The 19,628-nt window shown below is 36.5% G+C and overlaps 3 protein-coding genes across 11 annotated transcripts in view; 2 read left to right on the forward strand and 1 right to left on the reverse strand.

Moving 5' to 3' along the window:
• The window catches only part of NF1 (neurofibromin 1), a 281,702-nt gene that overhangs the window by 44,425 nt on the left and 217,649 nt on the right, over positions 1–19,628 (reverse strand). The window lies entirely within an intron of this gene.
• EVI2A (ecotropic viral integration site 2A) lies at positions 2,891–7,590 on the forward strand. Its single transcript, XM_032428725.1, has 2 exons — positions 2,891–3,106; positions 5,736–7,590. The coding sequence occupies exon 2, from the start codon at positions 5,751–5,753 to the stop codon at positions 6,453–6,455; it is 705 nt and encodes a 234-aa protein (XP_032284616.1). The 5' UTR covers positions 2,891–3,106; positions 5,736–5,750; the 3' UTR covers positions 6,456–7,590.
• Positions 8,017–19,321, forward strand: EVI2B (ecotropic viral integration site 2B). The gene is made up of 2 exons (XM_032428723.1): positions 8,017–9,721; positions 17,048–19,321. The coding sequence occupies exon 2, from the start codon at positions 17,065–17,067 to the stop codon at positions 18,472–18,474; it is 1,410 nt and encodes a 469-aa protein (XP_032284614.1). The 5' UTR covers positions 8,017–9,721; positions 17,048–17,064; the 3' UTR covers positions 18,475–19,321.

The raw sequence follows: 19,628 nt of genomic DNA on the forward strand, positions 1-19,628 counted from the left end.
TCCACCTGGAGCCCTGGGGTGATCTGAATGGCTTTAGTCAATTTGTTTACCCCACCTTGACCAGAGAGGTTCAGCAATGACCGTATGACTCAAATCAGGACAACCAGGGCCAAAGAGGCCCAATTCAGAAGCTTTAGCTGTAGTTGGGAATTGAGACTTTTTCTTTCCCGGTGTTTATAAACAAAGGAACACATCGCCCTGGGAGTTGTTAGCTCATACCTTGAGATATGAAGGGAAAGCCTGCCTAAAAACTGAAGAAATGGAGCAGAGAAACGAAGAGAGAAACTGGGGCCCCAGCCATTTCATTTGAACTCTAGATAACGCCTCTCCTGGGATCAAATTTATCCCTGGACTATTGAGTTGATGAGCCAATGAATTCCATTTTTTTGATTAAGCCATACGAGGTCATAAGTTGCTTACACTCAAAAGAATGCTGATCAGTGTGAGTAGCCCAAGTAAGGACCATCAGAAAGCCCTGAAGAACACAGTACTAGAACTTCAAATCAAAAGAACTTACATTAATTTGGCCCAATGTTCTACACTTGATGTCTCTGATAAGGACTACACAATAGGCTCAGATAAATATCCTTACCTCAGAATTTTTAATCTTGTTGGGAGAAAAGATAAAAATCAAGTTAAATGATTTTAAAATAAAATATTTCAAGATCAAAGAAAAGGTATGAGATAGTATGTAATCACTTATCAAATGAATTGCAGAGAAAAATAGTTCAGAAGAGGGAGAGATGAACACGAACTAGGTAGTCCTTGAAAACTACATAGATGTTATAGCTGAAGTGGGTGGGAGAAATTCTGAATTCAACAAGAGCAGGGATTAGCAGATCTAAAAGAGAGAGGTAAAGAAAAAAAGAAACATAACTAGATGAGATGTGCTGAGGCACGTCAGCTAGTTTAGCTGGAATGAAGGATCACGTAGAGAAGTCTTAAGAGATAAAGCTGGACAACTGCACTACTAGGTATTTACCCAAAGGTTACAAAAATACTAATTTGAAGGAATACATGCACTCTGATGTTTACAGCAGCATTATCTACAATAGCCAAATTATGGAAAGAGCCCAAGTGTCCATCAATTGATGAATGGATAAAGTGGTATATATACAACAGAATATTACTCAGCCATAAAGAAGAATGAAATCTTGCCATCTGCAATGACATGGATGGAGCTAGAGAGTATTATGCTAAGTGAGAAATAAGTCAGAGAAAGACAAATACCGTACGATTTCACTCATACGTGGAATTTAAGAAATAAAACAAATGATCATAGGGGGAAAAAAGAGAGGCAAACCGGAAAACAGACTCTTAACTACAGAGAACAAACTGATGGTTAGCAGAGGGTAGTTGGGTGGGAGGAGGGTTAAATAGGTGAGGGGGATTAAGATGGGCACTTGTGATGAGCACTGGGCGTTGTAAGTGTTGCATCACTAAACTGTACACCTGAAACTAATACGACACTGTCTGTTAAGTAACTGGAATTTAAATAAAAACTAAAAAATTAAATAAAATTAAAAGTTTAACTTTAAAAAAAAGAGATAAAGCTGGAAAAATACATAATAGTTAAATTGTTAAAGGATCAAAACTAAGAGATTCAGGTTTTCTCCCAGAGGCCCAGTATTTCACAGAATATATTCTTTTTTTTTTTTTTTAACATTTTATTTATTTATTTGACAGAGACAGAGACAGCAAGAGAGGGAACACAAGCAGTGGGGAGTGGGAGAGGAAGAAGCAGGCTTCCCGCTGAGCAGGGAGCCCGATGCGAGACTCGATCCCAGGACCCCAGGATCATGACCTGAGCCGAAGGCAGCCACTTAACGAATGAGCCACCCAGGCGCCCCTCTCAGAATATATTCTGTGAAGCACCAGCATCAGAATCAACTGTGGTACTTGATACAAATGCAGTCCGTTTCTACTACCTATGAATCTATGCAGTGGGGCCCGGCAATTTTCACTGTTTTTAAACAACCTTCTATCTGATATTTATATGCACAAATATTTCTGAATCACTGCTATAGTGTCAGGGAGTTATTCAACTTTATTTTTGTAAAGAAAGAGGTGATATGATCAAAGGAATTGATATATAGAAGCTCTATGAAGGAGTTGGGGCGGGTAGAAAAGATACTGTAGTCTAGGTATGGCCTAATAAGGATCTAAATACTATGGTGACAGTAAAAAAAGAAACCAATTCAAGAATATGAAGGAAGGACCAACATGATCCAAGGTCTGATCAGGGCTGAAAGAAGGACTTGAATTAAAAGGACTCGCTATATACCAAGCCTCTGAGATCACAAAGAAGGCTGCTATCATGAACAAAAACAAAGAGATCATGAGGGGCAGGGACTTTTGGAGAGAAAATGAAGTCCATTTTAGACATACTGAATATGAAGTGATGACAGGGCATTCAAGGGGAAAGAGTACGTATGTTTGTCTGTATGTGTATACACTAAACCACATCAAAACTTACTCTGCCCCATATCATCTAAGTTTACTAGATATTTTCTCAAGTCATTGTTGTAGTTCCACAATTTGAGATGTTGGTTATGTATTTCACTGTTTCTATTGTCTGACCAATACCCCAGGTCTCCAAACTCATGTCATCAAATCAGTCTGCGGTACACAAATTTTTAGAGATTTTAATGCTGCAGGAAAAATACCATTCCATCTTCTTTTGAATGATACTATCATTCAAAAACACACTGCAGGCATATATAATGAGCATAAGGTCAAAAGGCACTGAGTGGAAAACCCTCCCTGCCCTGGAGGCGGGATTTGTCGTACAAAGCCTCCTGTCATGCCGGTGGCCAACTGGACAAGTGGGACTTTCTGGGTTTTTTTTTCTCCCCCCCCACCCCCCCAGGACATGTGCTTTAGTTGCAGCAGAAAGGAAATGTGTCATCTGTGGTTTGGTTTTAAAAGTGGAAAGCTAGCTGTACATATCCTTTTTTTTTTTTTTTTAAACTGCAGATTTACTTTAAGGTTCATATTCTCCAAGTCTATTCTGCTTTAAATTACTTGGAAGCTGTGCTTCAAGACAAGAAAAGAAGTGGCTTATTAAAATCAGGTTATAATCAGATTTTGACCAAGAATTTGTAAGGTAGGTCATATATATTCGGCTTTTGTTATGCCTTTTCACTTATAACTTTGTATGGACTAGTGTTCAAGGAAGTGCTTTCAAAGAGTACCTAAGAATCTTACTAACAAAGTAGAATCATAAGTGATTGAAAATGTATGCTGTTTTTTCTGTCCTATTAAGTAACATTTAAGTTAGAAATGGAAAGATTTATCATCAACAATAGTTTTTATCACGATTAGGAAGGATCTGAGTTTAGACTCCACAGTGAATTGAAAAGTTTTGTTATTTAAAAAGTCGAAAAAATAAAGTTTCATTACCAGTGCTTACGCATTATAAATTTTATTGAAAATGACCAGAGATAAAGAAAACTTTTGATAACATAACCTGGCCTCCATGGCATAAATTAGGAATGCAGAGAAAGTCCTCTATTCTCAGGCATTTGAAGGGCCAGAGAAAGTCTCATTTTGTTAACAGTTTGTTTATTTGGGGATGACAGTACATCTGGCTGAAGACAATCAACAGCGGGCCTATTATCTACCCGGTGCGTGGTAAGCACTGCTAAAATGTGTATGAATACCATGATGTATACTACATTGTTGATGAACTAATGTGATAAGAATAACCCACTTTATTTTTTTTTTAAAGATTTTATTTATTTATTTAATTGACAGAGAGAGACAGCGTGAGGGGGAACACAAGTAGGGGGAGTGGGAGAGGGAGAAGCAGGCTTCCGGCTGAGCAGGGAGCCTGATGCGGGGCTCGATCCCAGGACCCCAGGATCATGACCTGAGCCGAAGGCAGTCGCTTAACCAACTGAGCCACCCAGGCGCCACAGGAATAACCCACTTTAAATCATTTTAGCACTGAATGCAGAAATCTAGTCTAGTATGAAAGGATGGAAATTACTTGCTAATCCAATTTAAAGTATTTCTCTTTGTGAAAGAACCATAAGGTATACAAAGATTTATGTTATTCAACTTAAAAACTGAAGCTGAACACTATTATTATACAGAAGTCAGTGTGCAATATCTTTGTCTATTAAAGATCATAATCCAAAAAGTCATCTTAATTCTAGAACACATAATAAAGGTTTTTTCCTTTAGGAAATACTACTTCAGTGGCTAGTTTCCATTTAGCATTGTTTATTATAAGCTACTTTTGTTAGTATAACAACATATAACATTTGTTATTTTCAAATTTCTGTATATCAATAGCATACAAATTTTATCCAATGACATATAGCAACTATTTCTAATAAAACCTCGAAACTCAAAAAAAGCTTGACTAGCAGCAGCATCTGTCTTACTTGGGTGGTGATTAGAAACACAGGATCTCAGGTCCTTCCTAGACCTACAGAATCAGAATCCAATTAAAAAAAAAAGAAAAACAAAACAACAACAAGAAAAAGACTCCCATGCACATTCAAATTTGAGAAGAACTTCTTTAAAATAAGGTTCTTAAACAGGTAATTTCACTGAGTAAATCTCAGGAGAATAATCTAGTTTTGCTTCTGTTTAATGCTAACAATAAAATATTCTTACAAAAGTAGCTCAGATGAACAGAATATTACTATAAAAGAGTTCTATTTAAATCTTCAATCATAGGGTGGATAATGAGAATTAGAACAGACTTGTCCCCTTTTTGTACTGGCTTCCAAGGAGCTTGAAGCCAAAACTAAAATTAATCTTTTTTATTTATATGTTGAGACTTATGATCTGCCTTGATTTCCCACTTCCCATAGTCTAAATCCCCCCAAACCTGATGTTCTCTATTTTACTGTATAATTTATTTTAAAAAATTATGCCAAAACAGTGATACAAAAAAATGCTAGGCATAAATGATGATATCCTTTTTTCAGTTATCCAGTAACTTTGGTTTAACTTTTGAGATTATTCAGAAGAAATCTGGCATGGCTTTGCTTTTAGAAAGCCACAATAAGTCAGGGGATATACAGGTGAAAAGAGAGAACCACCACCATATGATTGCTTTCACAAATACGGGGAGTATATTTCTAAGTACCAGCTTTATTCTAAGCTTCAAGATAAACACCCAAGAAGAAAAAAGAACATCTTGAATTCCTATTTGAAATCCATTTTCCTTTGGTTGCTACACTTCCCCTTTCTCAACCCCAAAACAAAAACCAAAAAAGCCATTTGTGTTTTCTTTTCATACATGAAGCAAAATGCTCAAGGCCACATTTCTCTTTTACTATAAAGATTGGTGACACATTTGTTAGAGGGTGGGGAGTTTCTGCAAGAAAGATCCTTAAATGGTTGGGAGCAAAAAAAAAAAAAAAAAAAAAGAAGGAATCAAAAAAACAAAGCAGAAGTATCTGACTCAAAGCTGAAGTTTAGTATGCTTGGGAGGGAGAAAACTACATAAAACCACGGGATTCAGTTTAAAATGATTCACAGTTATTCATAATGCTAACCTCTAGCATTTGAAAGAATACAGAAATTAAATTGTTTCTTTATACACAGCCTGACAGAAAAAAAGTCAGTTAGAAGGAATTCAAACAGGATAGCAAATATTAGGCATGAGTTTGTAGCTCACTTGTAAGGTATCAGCTGTCCATCTTTTAACTACAATCACAACAACCAGGAACCATTATTCTTTCCCAAATTAATAAATTATACTGCTATCCCAACAGATTTCCAGCATATTCATGGACATGGAGCACACAGGACTTTACCTGCATCTTGCCCTTCTGACGACAACAGTTTTTTCTTGGTCTCCTGGAATAAACGCAAACTATACCCATCTGTGGGCTAACAGTACTACTGTCTGGGATCCAGATATTCAAAATAAGCCGGGCAGAAACCAAAATGAAAACATTAACACAAACCCTACAACTTCTACAGTAGATAAAAGAGGTAACTCTATAAACAGGACTGAAATAGCAACATCATCTCAGGTCATATCTCTAACTCCTATAACGGAACTGGAGCTTTATATACCTTCTGTCGTCAGAAACAGTTCTCCAACAGTACAGAGCACGGAAAACACAACCAAAGGTCACCGTGAAATTTTCAAAAAAGAGGTCTGTGAGGAAAACAACAACAAAATGGCTATGCTAATTTGCTTCGTTATAATTGCAGTGCTTTTTCTTATCTGCACCCTTTTATTTCTATCAACTGTAGTTCTGGCAAACAAAGTCTCATCTCTCAGACGATCAAAACAAGTAGGCAAGCGTCAGCCTAGAAGCAACGGTGATTTTCTGGCAAGCAGTGGTCTCTGGCCTGCTGAATCAGACACTTGGAAAAGAGCACAACAGCTCACAGGGCCCAACCTAATGATGCAATCTACTGGAACATTCATAGCTACAAGGGAAAGAAAAGATGAAGGAGGAACTGAAAAACTCACTAACTAACAGGCGCTTTAGTCAAGAAAAATGCAAAGGAGCAATGAGAAAGTTTATGAAGTAAAAAAATGAAATCAGTTTGATATTTAATGCCAACATGTTGGTTTGGTGGTCTAAAATTTGTTGACATGGCAGCCCTGCAATTTAGAATCCAGCAGGTGAGAAGGGGAGAAGTTTGCCCACCTTCTCAATTACTTAAACTGTGCACTTTTGTCCTGACACTGAGTATTTTAAAAAGCAAATAACCAAACACCTGAGAATGTGGGGAAGGTTTTAAAGACGAGTTGAAGAAACTGACTAATGGGAGGCAGAAAGGGACAATTAAATAAATATTTCCTGTTCAGCAACAATAGTTAGATGATCTTTGTCTGAATGTAACTGAACTTTGAAGAGTTTTAGTGTGTCCTTAGAGGCAAGTATATGCTTCAGCATCTAACAGAAGCCAAATTCCTAGTGCGTAGAGTTGAACTGCAGTTTAATGGTACCTTTGCCAAACGTGACAGAATCTGGACCAGCTCATATATCAGCACAGCTAATTTTATGCCGGATGTTTTCATCTTTACATATGGCACACAGAAGAAAGTGTTTTTCTACTATAAATATTTAATTAAAACTTTTAATTTTGTATAATGAATTAAGACTCATTAGAATAAAACTGACTACATATAATTGTATTCCGTTTATTATCTTAGGCAACACACTGTAAAGATCAATAAGAAATAGAGCTTAACTGAAACAGATGAGATTGTAACCACAACAGAAGGCCAAGTGTAAATGTAAAGCACATCTTACTGTTTAAATGCAATGTACCTCTACTCTATAAATACTGCTTATTGGAATATTTATAGCAAATATCCAAAGGGTGACTAATTTTCTGACTTCAAGGGTGCCAAGTGGCCTAATAAATGATCAGTTTTACTTTTTTTTACTATCTAATGTGACATGAGCAAAGGAAAGATGTGTATATGTTTGCTCTCATCTGGAAAACAGGATACTCCAGGTCACTGTTTAACCTTTCAAGAAACTGGGATCAAGTAAAATAATGACTTACACTTAAATCAAGACTTCCACCTTCAGTTAAATATATTACAAAAGTTGGTCTGAGAGACTTTCCAACTATCTACTAAAATTGATCCAGGGCATACTAATTAAAGACCAAGCTACATTTAAAAATTCTCATCCCTTATTGAGCATTTATTTTGGGCAATATGCTACCCATTTAAGAAAAAATTTTATATATTTTTTTCCAAATATGATCACAATCTTACCCTCCCTTCTAGGTTCGTGATTTTCAACCTGATTGTGCATCAGAATCATCTGAAGAGTTTTTAAAGCTAGCCAATACCTAATTCCCACTCTCTCTTTCTGATTCAGCTGGAATGGGGTAACCTCCAAGCACTGGTAATTTCTGCATTAATTCCCTAGGTGATACTACTGGTCTTGGTCATCAAAATCACTTCTTACGGGCACCATGGCTTCAAAGATCTAGGTTGTATCTTAAAAAGGGAGGGAAAAACCAAAGCATCAATTTTATGATCAATTTATTACCAATCTGTTAAAAAAATAAATAAATTATAACTATATTATTCCAGATAAAGCTAAATGTCAAAAAAGTAAAAAGGGAAGAGAACACTCATGCCAATCATGGTGACATCAGGTCATCTTTTGAGGGGTAAAAAGGACCAGACTGGCAATGAAACTGGGCAGAGCTCCCATCTTGTATAAATTAAAAATTTGAGATTGTGTACTAGAACAAATAGTGTTACACAAAGCACTCATTGAGTCAAGTGACATATATACTTGTCCGAGGAAATTAAAACAAACTAGTGTCCTTTAAAAAAATAAGACATTAACTAGGTAAGTACTTTCATATTCAACATACAGGTCAACCATTTTCTGACAAAAAAAGATAAAGCTCCTATTGCAGGAATATTTAAAATTCATCACTCACTAATTAACACCCTCAGAATGATGCTATCCAATGACAGTTCATGAACAAACAGAAGTGGCTCCTTTTCAGACTTGACAGTGTTTAAACACGATAGATTAAGATACATTTTGAGTTCAAAATTTAAAAGTTATTTTTGAAAAAAGAACACTTTTGTTTTCTACCCCAGGTGTTATGGTCCACATACTCAATTCAGGGATTTTAAAATAGTGAATCAAAAGTTCACAGTGTTTTGATTATATTCTGCTTTATAGTAGGACCCCTTAAAAACAAAAACTATTCCTTTTGTGCCAAGTTATAAGTACCTTGATGTTAAGAACTAGGTCTCAACAGTCCATGATCCTCTGTAGTGATCAGGGAAAAGCAGGGCATGGCTTAATACTTACCGTTATCTACTCTAACAGGTGCTATGCTTGCTAGGCACTTTACATTTATTCAATCCCATAACAAATTTATAAATTAGGAATTATGACCTCCATTTCTCAGATGAGGAAAGAGGCTAGAAGGTGACTTGCCCAAAGAAATTTTTATTCAGACTGACTCATTCTCTTTTCAATATACTTGGCTTAACTTATTTAAATCATGATTCCCAATTTATTTTACCTTCCACTGAGAAGTACCTACTTTGTGGGTAATCAAAGAGTTGTGCACTGAAACTCCAAAATCATTTAGTAAAGTACTCGGTCCAAAAAATTGAATTATACTTTTACCTGGGTTTTGTCTAAATTATGTACAAGGAAATAATGTTAACATTTACTGGCTTCCTACTGTGTGTGAGGCATTTATACATGTTATCTTATTTAATCTTCAAAATAACTAAGAGAAATATTCCTCCAGAGGAGGAAATGATGACTCAGAAGTACAGCAACTTGCCTAAGGTGATCGAGTAAACAGAACATATCATTCGCTTCTTACGAAAAGAAATCTCACTTTGGGTAATAACCCAACCGGCAGTTTTTCCTTAGAATATGTAAGTTCCCCTCTAAAGTTCTATGCTAAGTATTTAAATTATATAATCACATTACTAGAGAGTCTCAAATATTCACTTACCAACATTAATTAAAAGCATTCAAATCATAAAGCTGCAAACTGTGTTTCAAAATAAGTTCTGTTAAAGTAGTGCATTTCTTAGTCATTTTGTGGCTTATTGCACTTCCGGAACCAACTATCGATAAACTTCCTTTTTTTCTACAGAAAGCATTTCAGTTTGCTACAGGACCATTTTTAATCTGAACTGAACCACCCCTTTTGCTTTCTTAGCCAAATCACCAAAATGTCCAGATAGAACAAGAACTCAGCATTTTGCAAAAAGAAGTTAACAGCTGAGGTAAGAAAATTTTCACACAGGCAATCTGGTTTGATCTTAATTTTATATAAAATTTATTTTTAAAACTAAAATGTTGTTAGTGTTTTAAATTTAAACTCTGCTAGTCTAAAGATGTCTATAACAGGTTTTGTAATTTGGTTGCATGGAATTAAAAAATATTCAATGTTGAGCTTGCCTTGAAGAAAAATTTTCAGCTAGGTTTGTATAATATAGCCCTTTTAAGTTTATTCAATCACAATGGTTAGTTAGCCTTAGTTCTGTAATTAAAGGAAATAAACTATAACCCTGGTGGATAAAGCTAAAGGATACAAGTAAAACTAGAATCCATGGGATATGACTGAATTTACAATCCCCAAATACCAGCTGTTAAAAATTCTAACTTGCTTTCTATAAAATTTTCCTATACATAATCCATAGATTTAAATTATTTTTAATCCCCTTTAGTTTCTATGGTAAAAATGGTCACCTTCACTTAATTTAAAAAAGAAACCAAAGGAGATTAGATGAGGTACTCAATTATCATTATTACATATGCTTTGTTTTTTACACAAATAGAATTTTATATTTAAGTAATAATAGGAAAATATTATGGCTCATTTTTAAAGTTTACTAAGACAAAACTGTTATGATAAAATGTGTGTACATATATTCATATCATCTACATATTTATGCAATACATTACTATCTGAGCTGTTGGTAAACAGTATAAAATAGATATGGGAAAAAAACACTCACAGGATAAATAATAGAAAATTGCTAATATGCATGCAACATGCCTACTCTGTGAGTAAACTGGGCAGCTACAAAGTAAACATCCTCCAAATAAAAACTGCAAAGGGTTTAGTTTACGTAGACTTGTAATATCACAGAATATAAACTCATAGTGGGTGATATTCTATTTCAACATTTCATAAATATTTATGACTTTCCCTTACAGAAGTCCACTTTGGATTTTTTCTAAGTAACTATTACATAAGTTAGAATATAAAGATTTTTATCTTTTTAGATAAGACTTATCTCTATATATTTTTAAAGGGTCAGTTCAAAATTTAGAGTGTAATAGTACCTTTGTTTTTCAACTAATTCCTATATAACTCTACTTAGAAGAAAATTATGAATTCTGAATAAGTTCAAATTTGTTAAATATAAATCTGATGCCTTTCAATGTCCGATCTTTAAAAGTCATCTCAAATATACATATATATATATATATATATATATATATGTATTAGCTCAAATATAGCTTATAGGTTAACCATTTAAAACTCTCATAAATATTTTCATAGAATCAGAGGCATAACCTGGTTTTCTGGTACTTTTTTTTTCCTACTCCTTACTCAAGACTGCCTCCAAAAGTTATTTACGTACCTGTTTCCAGAGAGCTCACATCTCCTTCCTTAAGCATTCCTGCTTCATACTTTTACTATGAAAGTCAGTGACATATAACAGAAGGAAAGGACTCTGGGATACGATTGACATGATTTCTTTATCACTGCCTCTACTTACAACTCTGACACTGGCAAGTTACCCCACATCTCTGTGTCTCAGTCTCTTTATCTGTAAGATGAAGGTAACACTACCCTGCTTGTTAAAATAGGATAGTACCTAACATTAAGTGGGTACTCAGTAAATGGTAGCTATTATTATTAAGTCTCCAAATACTTCCTATTAGAGTTCAAGGTTAATCTCCCTTTCTACTCCTACTCAAGATACAAAATTGCTGTTTTCCTCTTTTTATGATTTAATAATTTAACCAGTTGGAGATACAATATGACTAAATTTTAATCTATTCTATCTATATTGTAACTTATTAAATGAAAGTAGTAATAATATCAAAGTCCTAATCACTCATGTATTATTTTTTATACTGTTACCTATACTTGCCTTTTTATTTAGGATATGCTCTCCAAATCTCCTTGATTCTCTTTAAATGACATTTCTTATCATATCCAACTTAACAGAATCAATTTTAACTGTACTCTTTATGTACTTATGCATCATATTTATGAGAACATGTCTAATACATGAGGACTCCTACCTTCACTGTAACTGACTGTAAGATGCTTAGTTAAAACACAGCTGATGTTTTCCTTCCTCTTTTAAAACCTTTTTAGGCGCGCCTGGGTGGCTCAGTCATTAAGCGTCTGCCTTCGACTCAGGTCATGATCCCAGGGTCCTGGGATGGAGCCCCGCATCGGGCTCCCTGCTCAGCAGGAAGCCTGCTTCTCCCTCTCCCACTCCCCCTGCTTGTGTTCCCTCTTTTGCTATCTCTCTCTCTGTCAAATAAATAAAATCTTAAAAACAAAAACAAAAAAACCCACACCTTTTTAAATATTCAGGAAAAGCCAAAGGACCAAAATCACAGATTTAGACCTCAAAGTGACAACCTATAATAATGAGCAAGATACTGCCATATGAAGGTAGACAAATGTGGGATTTGCCTTAGCAGCAGACTAAGGGATTTCTAGAATAATGCCATATAGAATGCATGGGTTCTTTAGAATAATTAGCAGTTATGTTCTGAATAGTGCCAGGAAAAAATTAAAAAAAGAGAATCTTAAGAATACTTAGAACAGATAGGAGAACTTGAAACGAAAGCCTAGTGAGTTTGAGAAGACGGGTGAGTCAAGTCCTCCATCGTGGGAAGACGGTTCCTCCTTGCTGCTTCCCGGTGTCCACAAATCCAAACCAGTGACAGAGAGCAGCACTTCACACTTTCTTCCATCTACTTCAATCTTCTCCTCCAACTTCTAATTTTGCCCATCTACCCTAATTTCTTGCTAATTACATAACTACCACTTCTTCAGCTTTTTCCTAATTTTTCAATACCTTCTCTAACCCACTGACCTTCCCCTTCCCTTTTCCATATATTTGCTGCCTCCTATAATTTCTGCTTTATTTTTCTCTTTTGTGTTATTTTTTATTTCTTTGCACTCGCTTTTCATTTTATCTTATCTGACATTTTCTCCTTTTTACATTCCCCCCATATGGTTCTGTTTTTACCTTCTCTCCCTGAAGAAGCAATGTTGGTACTTCAGGTACACAAGGTTTATATATTTAAAAGAATACATACGTTATATAACTTTCTGCACTGCCAGTAACACTGGCCTCACTTCTCTGAGTTAGAAAAAGTCAGTTTCTTCACTATTATGCCCCCTATTTATTCCTATGTTAAATCCTGCTCTTTCTTTTCTGGACTGTTCTGATTTGCTGTAGTAGAAAGCTAACAAAGATTCTAGCATTCTGATGTAGCAGACCCTAGGAGGGTAGACAGCTAACTGAAGAGTGGGAAGAAGAGATAGGATAGGTAAAACATGGAATTTGGTTTTGATATTGTTGTAACCATTAAATGACAAGTAGAAAAATCTCATATACTGAAGGTTTTATGATCTTCCTATTGACAAAAGAGCCTATGAACCTACCAAAACTGATCTTACAAACTAAAATGGTTTATAATTATGTTCCTGTTCAGGGTCTTTCCTTCTCTAGTGCCTTTTTTAGCGAATTGAAAAGAGGAACTGTGTGGGGTTTTTTTTTTGTTTTTTGTTTTTTTAATTTTAAGCGAAGTCACAAAAGAGGAAACATTTCTGGCTAAAGACAATTCATGGCCTATATTTTCTGTTGCTTTGGATGGCATTTTTAAAAAACTAAAGTGAAACTCTGAAGAATAACTTTTGGGGGTGGTGGAAATCCATAAGACTAGCAAGTGGGAACTGCACAAGGATAACCATCTAGAGATGATTCAAATCCCCACATTTATGCCAAAAGTTTCGATTTTTTCCCCTATGAAACCTTTTACAAAATGGATAGCAAGCATAATTTAATAACAGATTTCATCTTCTCTGCTTACATTCTGGCAAAAGTGAGTAAGTGAATAGTGAAAAACAGTGAAAAAGTGAAATGGAAAGGAACCATGAAGCCAATACATTTGGCTTCATGGTTTCCTGAGCTCCTAACATATATGGCACTTAGCTGTAAAGGAATCAAAACCCCTGAGGCAGTTTAGGGAGTAGAAAGAGCACATGCTTGTCAATCAGATGATCCTGGGTACAAATTCCTAATCTGTGATATAATATATATAAAGGTGATAGAACACTAGGCAAACTTTTTTTTTTTTTTTTAATTTTATTTGATAGAGAAAGAGAGCACAAGCAGGGAGAGCGGCAGGCAGAGGGTGAAGCAGGTTCCCAGCTGAGCAGGGAGCCTGATGCGGGGCTCGATCCCAGGACCCTGGGATCATGACCTGAATCGAAGGCAGACCCTTAACTGACAGCGCCACCCAGGCGCCCTAGGCAAACTCTTAATGCAAGTGAACTTGTCTCTTTATCTGTAAGTCAAGGATTCCTCCATCTTCCTCATAGTCATTTAAAGGTTAAATGAAGTAAAATTATGTAAAACACTGGGGATAGTACAGTACAGAATATGTTCTAGATAAGCTTTTTCTTTTCTGCTTTCTTCAAGGTTCTTTGAATGGGTGGGGATAATAAAAAGAAAATGTGCAAAGTTAAAAGTAATTAAAAAATGACACAATTATTTAAGAGAATAAAGGTGTGAGTACGGTAGGACCATGAATAATTATCTAAGGAACCATAAAGACAACAAGAACTAGGAGGGTTCAGGGAATGGCTGAACTCTCTAGGCTATGGTCAGTCACAGAGAACTTGATTTAAGAAGGGGAATTTAAGCTGAGGTCTGACCAATGAGGACCGGTTCAGACAAGAAAAGAGGATGAGTTTGGGGGTGGAGAACACACTCTAAGAGGGTGAGAAACAGTGTAATTAGAAGTGTCTATTTAGGGGAAAAAGCATGTGTCTAGAAAGTACTTAAGATGGGAAGAGGTGCATTTGGCTGAATGAGAAGTTTCAGTCTTGAGAAATGAGTCAGGATTGGTAAACACAAGCCAGAAGGAAGAAAACTCAGTTTAGAATTTTTATCTTGACAGCAACAGGGAATCCATAAATAAGGGAGCAGTAACTTGACTATAAATGCTTTCAGAAGATTAATTCATCAGCAGTGTGCAGGAAAGTTTAAAGGAGAAAAATTTTAAATTTAGGCCTGAAGTATTAGAAAGAAAAAAGAAAATAAAAAGGAAGAGACCATACAGGGGGAATAAATCACATGCCCTCTCCTGAAACAGAGTAATTTACCATCACTGTGTACCAAGTGGTAGAGGAGTAAGCAATGAAAACTACTCAAATATGCTGAAGTCTATTTATTTGCAAAACTTGAGGGTGTTCCTCTTCTGTTATTGTACTTTGCACAGAACATCAAATCTCTCTCACATTGGACTAGGAATCCTAGAAAAACTATAGTTTCTAATCATATTTACCAGGATCTAACACCCTGAGATGTTCCTTTCCCTAAGAAATAACCAACCTAACGTTAATAACCAAATAGTTACCATTGTGTTTAACAGTATATTACACTTAGAGCTGAAAATTGTCTTAGTGTAACTCCTCACTTTAGAGAGAAGGCAGTTGAGAACAGGAGAGATGAAATGACTAGTTCTCGACTCATGTGCATCGTTACACGTTCGAAGTAGAACTGGAACTTACTCCTCACGTTTTAGCATCTACCACATCCCACAAAAAGCCCTGCCTGCCAAACTTACATATGTGCCTTCTCTTCCCATGTCCATATGTTGTTCCCCTGACTGCAATACTTTAGTTGCTCAATTCCTTCTTACAGACCTTTCAAGACTCAGTTCAAGTTTTACTTCTCTGAGAAACCCTCCCTGAAAGCTTCCCAAGCTGCAATGGTTCCTATGTGCATTTCTTGCATACCTTTAGGAGAAAACTTATTAAATTATTATAATTATTTATTGCTTGTTTCCACCACTAGAAACTTTTTTGGGGGATGTATCTCTTAAACCTAGAACAGGCCTGACACAAAGATAGTGTTAATCAATAAATGAATGAAAGCAGCAGTGGGACAACTTTACCAACTGGACAGAACTGACTCAACCAGATTCAAAGATCACTTAGGATTGAGTTGAACTGACTCCTTTAAGACTATGAGATCCTAGGGGAGCCTGGGTAGCTCAGCTGGTTAAGCGTCAGACTCTTGATATCACCTCAGGTTGTGATCTCAGGGTCAGGAGATCAAGCCCCACACTGAGCTCCACATCTGGCTCTGCGCTCAGCACATAGTCTGCTTGAGATTCTCTCTCTCTCCTTCTGCCCCTCGCCCCTCCCCCTACTCATGGCTCAAAATATATAAATTCTTTAAAAAAAAAAAGAGTAAGAGATCCTAACATAAAGACACAGTGCTAGACTGATGATGCTGTAGAGATTACTAACACAATAGACTCTCTGCATAAAAAACTTTAACAAAGGTAGCACCATATGAAAATAAAGAGAGGAGTCAGTTTTGACATGAAGATGAATTCTGTTTTAAATATGTTAAATTTGCTGACAGTAGGATATATAACATGGAAATGTCCACCAAGAAGTCATGTAAATGGAATGGAATTAAGGAGATTTAGGCTGGATGTGCAGGTTTGGGAGTTATGGCATACAGGTGAGAGCTGAAATTTTATAGAATCAGGATCAGAGAAAAGTAGCTAAGAGTGAGGACTGAATATCAAGTACCCATATTTAAGAAGAGAAAAACAGGAGCTAGTGAGATTAACATGAAAGGAAGACTATAACAAAGAGCTACTTGAATAGTAGTGAAGGCATAGTCAATAGCATCGAATGTGATCAAGAGAGGGAGAAAAAAAGAGAGAATAAAGACAAGACTGTTGGATTAGGTAATAGATGATTACTGGTGTCCTTCAAAGCAACAGGATCAGTGTATTTCTAATAGTAAGGAAGAAAAGAATAGAGAGCATATGGAACCAGCATCAAGAGCCTATGTATTTCACAAGTATGACTGTAAAATGGATTGTAATGTAAAGAAGCTGGGGTGGGGGGGCGCCTGGGTGGCTCATTCGTTAAGAGTCTGCCTTCGGCTCAGGTCATGATCCCAGGACCCTGGGATCAAGCCCCGCATCGGGCTCCCTGCTTCTCCCTCTCCCAGTCCCCCTGCTTGTGTTCTCTCTCTCGCTGTGTCTGTCTCTGTCAAATAAATAAAATCTTAAAAAAAAAAAAAAAAAAGAAGCTAGGGGGGCAGCAGGGCCAAGTACAGATCTTATGAAAGAATTAAGAGAGACTATTGCCTATGAAGTCCAAATGTTGTATGGTTAAGTTAGAATATATTCAAGAGTTATTTACACTACAGTGTATCAAGTCTAAATTAGAAACAATACTTAGTAAGTACCTACCTACTTTGCCAGACACCAAATAATACCTATCTTTTTTTCCTTCATTACAAAACCACCGGTAGAGTGGAAACATTCTGAAATGGATCCCAAATATTTCATCTTAATTTTGTTTTGTGGACACATCAGTGATACATTTTCCTCAGAGACAGAAGCAGTTACAACAGAGAAGCAACCACAGCCTACTTTATTTAGATCATCAAGGCCACATAACTCAGCTAATTCTCAAAACACAACAGAGAATCCTATGAGTCAACCAACACAATTCAACCATGTTTCTCCTGTACAACCAATACCAACTGCCAAAGTTGCTGCTGGACAAACAATACCAACTGCCAAAGTTGCTGCTGGACAAACAACACCAGCTGCCTATGCTTCTCCTGAAAAACCAGCAGCACACACTTCTGCTGGGCAACCACTTGCCTATAACGTCACCAGACAACCAACACCAATGGCCAACACCTCCTCCCAACAAACAGCAGTACCCATGTTTACAGTTACCCATGCTGGACAACTACCACCATCTACCCATACTTCTACCAAACAACTGCCACCATTTGTCTATACTTCCACTCAACAACCATCATTTGTCCATACCCCTTCTAGAAAACCAGTATCACCAACTGTTCATAATCCATCTATACGACCAACACCAAGTGCCAGAAGCTCACCTAGGATTACTCCAGGATTCATCCTAGAAATGACCAGTAGCAAAAATATCTCACATGAAACCAATTCTAATTCAGTAGCTGCCATATTAATTGGCATAATTCTGACTTCTCTGCTGATATCTATAATCATAATTGTACTATGGAAATGCTTGAGAAAACCAGTTTTAAATGATCAGAATTGGGCAGGCAGGTCTCCATTTGCTGATGGTGAAACCCCCGACATATATATGGATAACATTAGAGAAAATGAAGTACCCACAAAACGGACATCAATTGTTTCACTTATGCCCTGGAAACCAAACAAAAGCACACTCTTAGCAGATGATTTGGAAATTAAGTTATTTGAATCAAATGAACACACTGAAGATTCCAACAACCCCAAAACAGAGAAAATAAAAGATCAAGTAAATGGTACATCAGAGGAGAGTCCTGGTGGATCAACGATTGGCACTGCAGTTTCTTCTTCAGATGATGCCGATCTGCTTCCACCACCTCCCCCACTTCTTGATTTGGAAGAACAGGAGAGTAACCAATGTGACAAACCCACAGTGACAATTCCATCTCCTCTTCCAAATGATTCCACCAATCTCCCGCCATCTCTGGACTGTCTCAATCAAGTCTGTGAAGATCACAATTCTGAGTTCGAACAAAGATTTCCACCTCCACCTGACTTATTTAACTTGCCCCTGGCACCAGGAGACTGCATGAAAAACCAGGCAGATTCCAACAATGAGATCCAGTGTCAGGAGTTCTCTATTCCTTCTAATTCGGATCAAGATCACAGTGAATACTTGCCGCCCCCACCTGAAGAACTGTTATAAATATCATAACTTGCTTTTTAGCTGATTTTCCATCTTTCTTATGGAACTCCTTCTTTTGTTTTTCTTCCTGTGATGATGGCAACTGGTAGCCAGTTTTGATTTTTATTCAGGAACTGCCTGAAATCTGCTCAAAGCCCACGTGCATAAGTGGAACTTACTTTTAAAAAATGATGTAACAGTGATCTATTCACTGGCTGTTGTACCTAACTTTAATGTATAGTACATTTTACATATGTATGTAAATAACTTAACCATTTTGGAAACAGGCAATCTACATACACTTAATATCACCTAATAGATTTTTTTCCCCCTGAAAAGCTATGTATAAAGTTACCTTGAATAAATAACATTTTGTTTTTCCATTTCAAAGTTTGAGGTGGGGGGGGAATGAGAAATGAAATACATGTTCCAAGTTTTAAACAAAACTCCAAATTTTAAATTAATACCTCAAATATTCTAAGTTTGTGGAGATGAGAAACTAAAATGCATGTTTGAGAATACAAAAATTTCCTTTTAGCTCTCATTGGAAACAGTAAAGCAAATCTGTTAAAACATCAAATTGGGGGGGGTGTTGGATTGGGGATATCTACTCTGAAAAAATAGAAGCATGCACCATAAACTGTAGACATTTTCCCATCTTGTTGGGAGAGCACAATTTTTAAAATTAGCCTCTGTAAAGAATTTATTCTTTCTATGGCTCAAGCACCCAACCAAAAGAAATCTTATAAAGGAAAACAAAACAAAACCACATACACTAAACCACACCTCTATGGCTTCATTCCAAATTTGAATGATTTTTCCAAGAAAAACAGACTGTATCAAATACAGATGGTTCTCAACTTTCTTTCTTTTTTTTTTTTTTTTTAATTTTATTATGTTATGTTAGTCACCATACAATACATCACTGGTTTTTGATGTGGTGATCCACGATCCATTGTTTTCGTATTAACACCCAGTGCTCCATGCACTACGTGCCCTCCTTAATACCCAACACCGGGCTAACCAATCCCTCCCTCCTCCCTCCCCTCTAAAACCCTGTTTGTTTCTCAGAGTCCATAGTCTCTCATGGTTCATCTCTCCCTCCAATTCCCCCCCCCATTTTTTCCCTTCCTTCTCCTAATGTGCTCCATGCTATTCCTTATGTTCCACAAATA

The sequence above is a fragment of the Phoca vitulina genome, unplaced genomic scaffold (genome assembly GCF_004348235.1).
Source record: "Phoca vitulina isolate PV1807 unplaced genomic scaffold, GSC_HSeal_1.0 scaffold40, whole genome shotgun sequence".
NCBI classification, from domain to species: domain Eukaryota; kingdom Metazoa; phylum Chordata; class Mammalia; order Carnivora; family Phocidae; genus Phoca; species Phoca vitulina.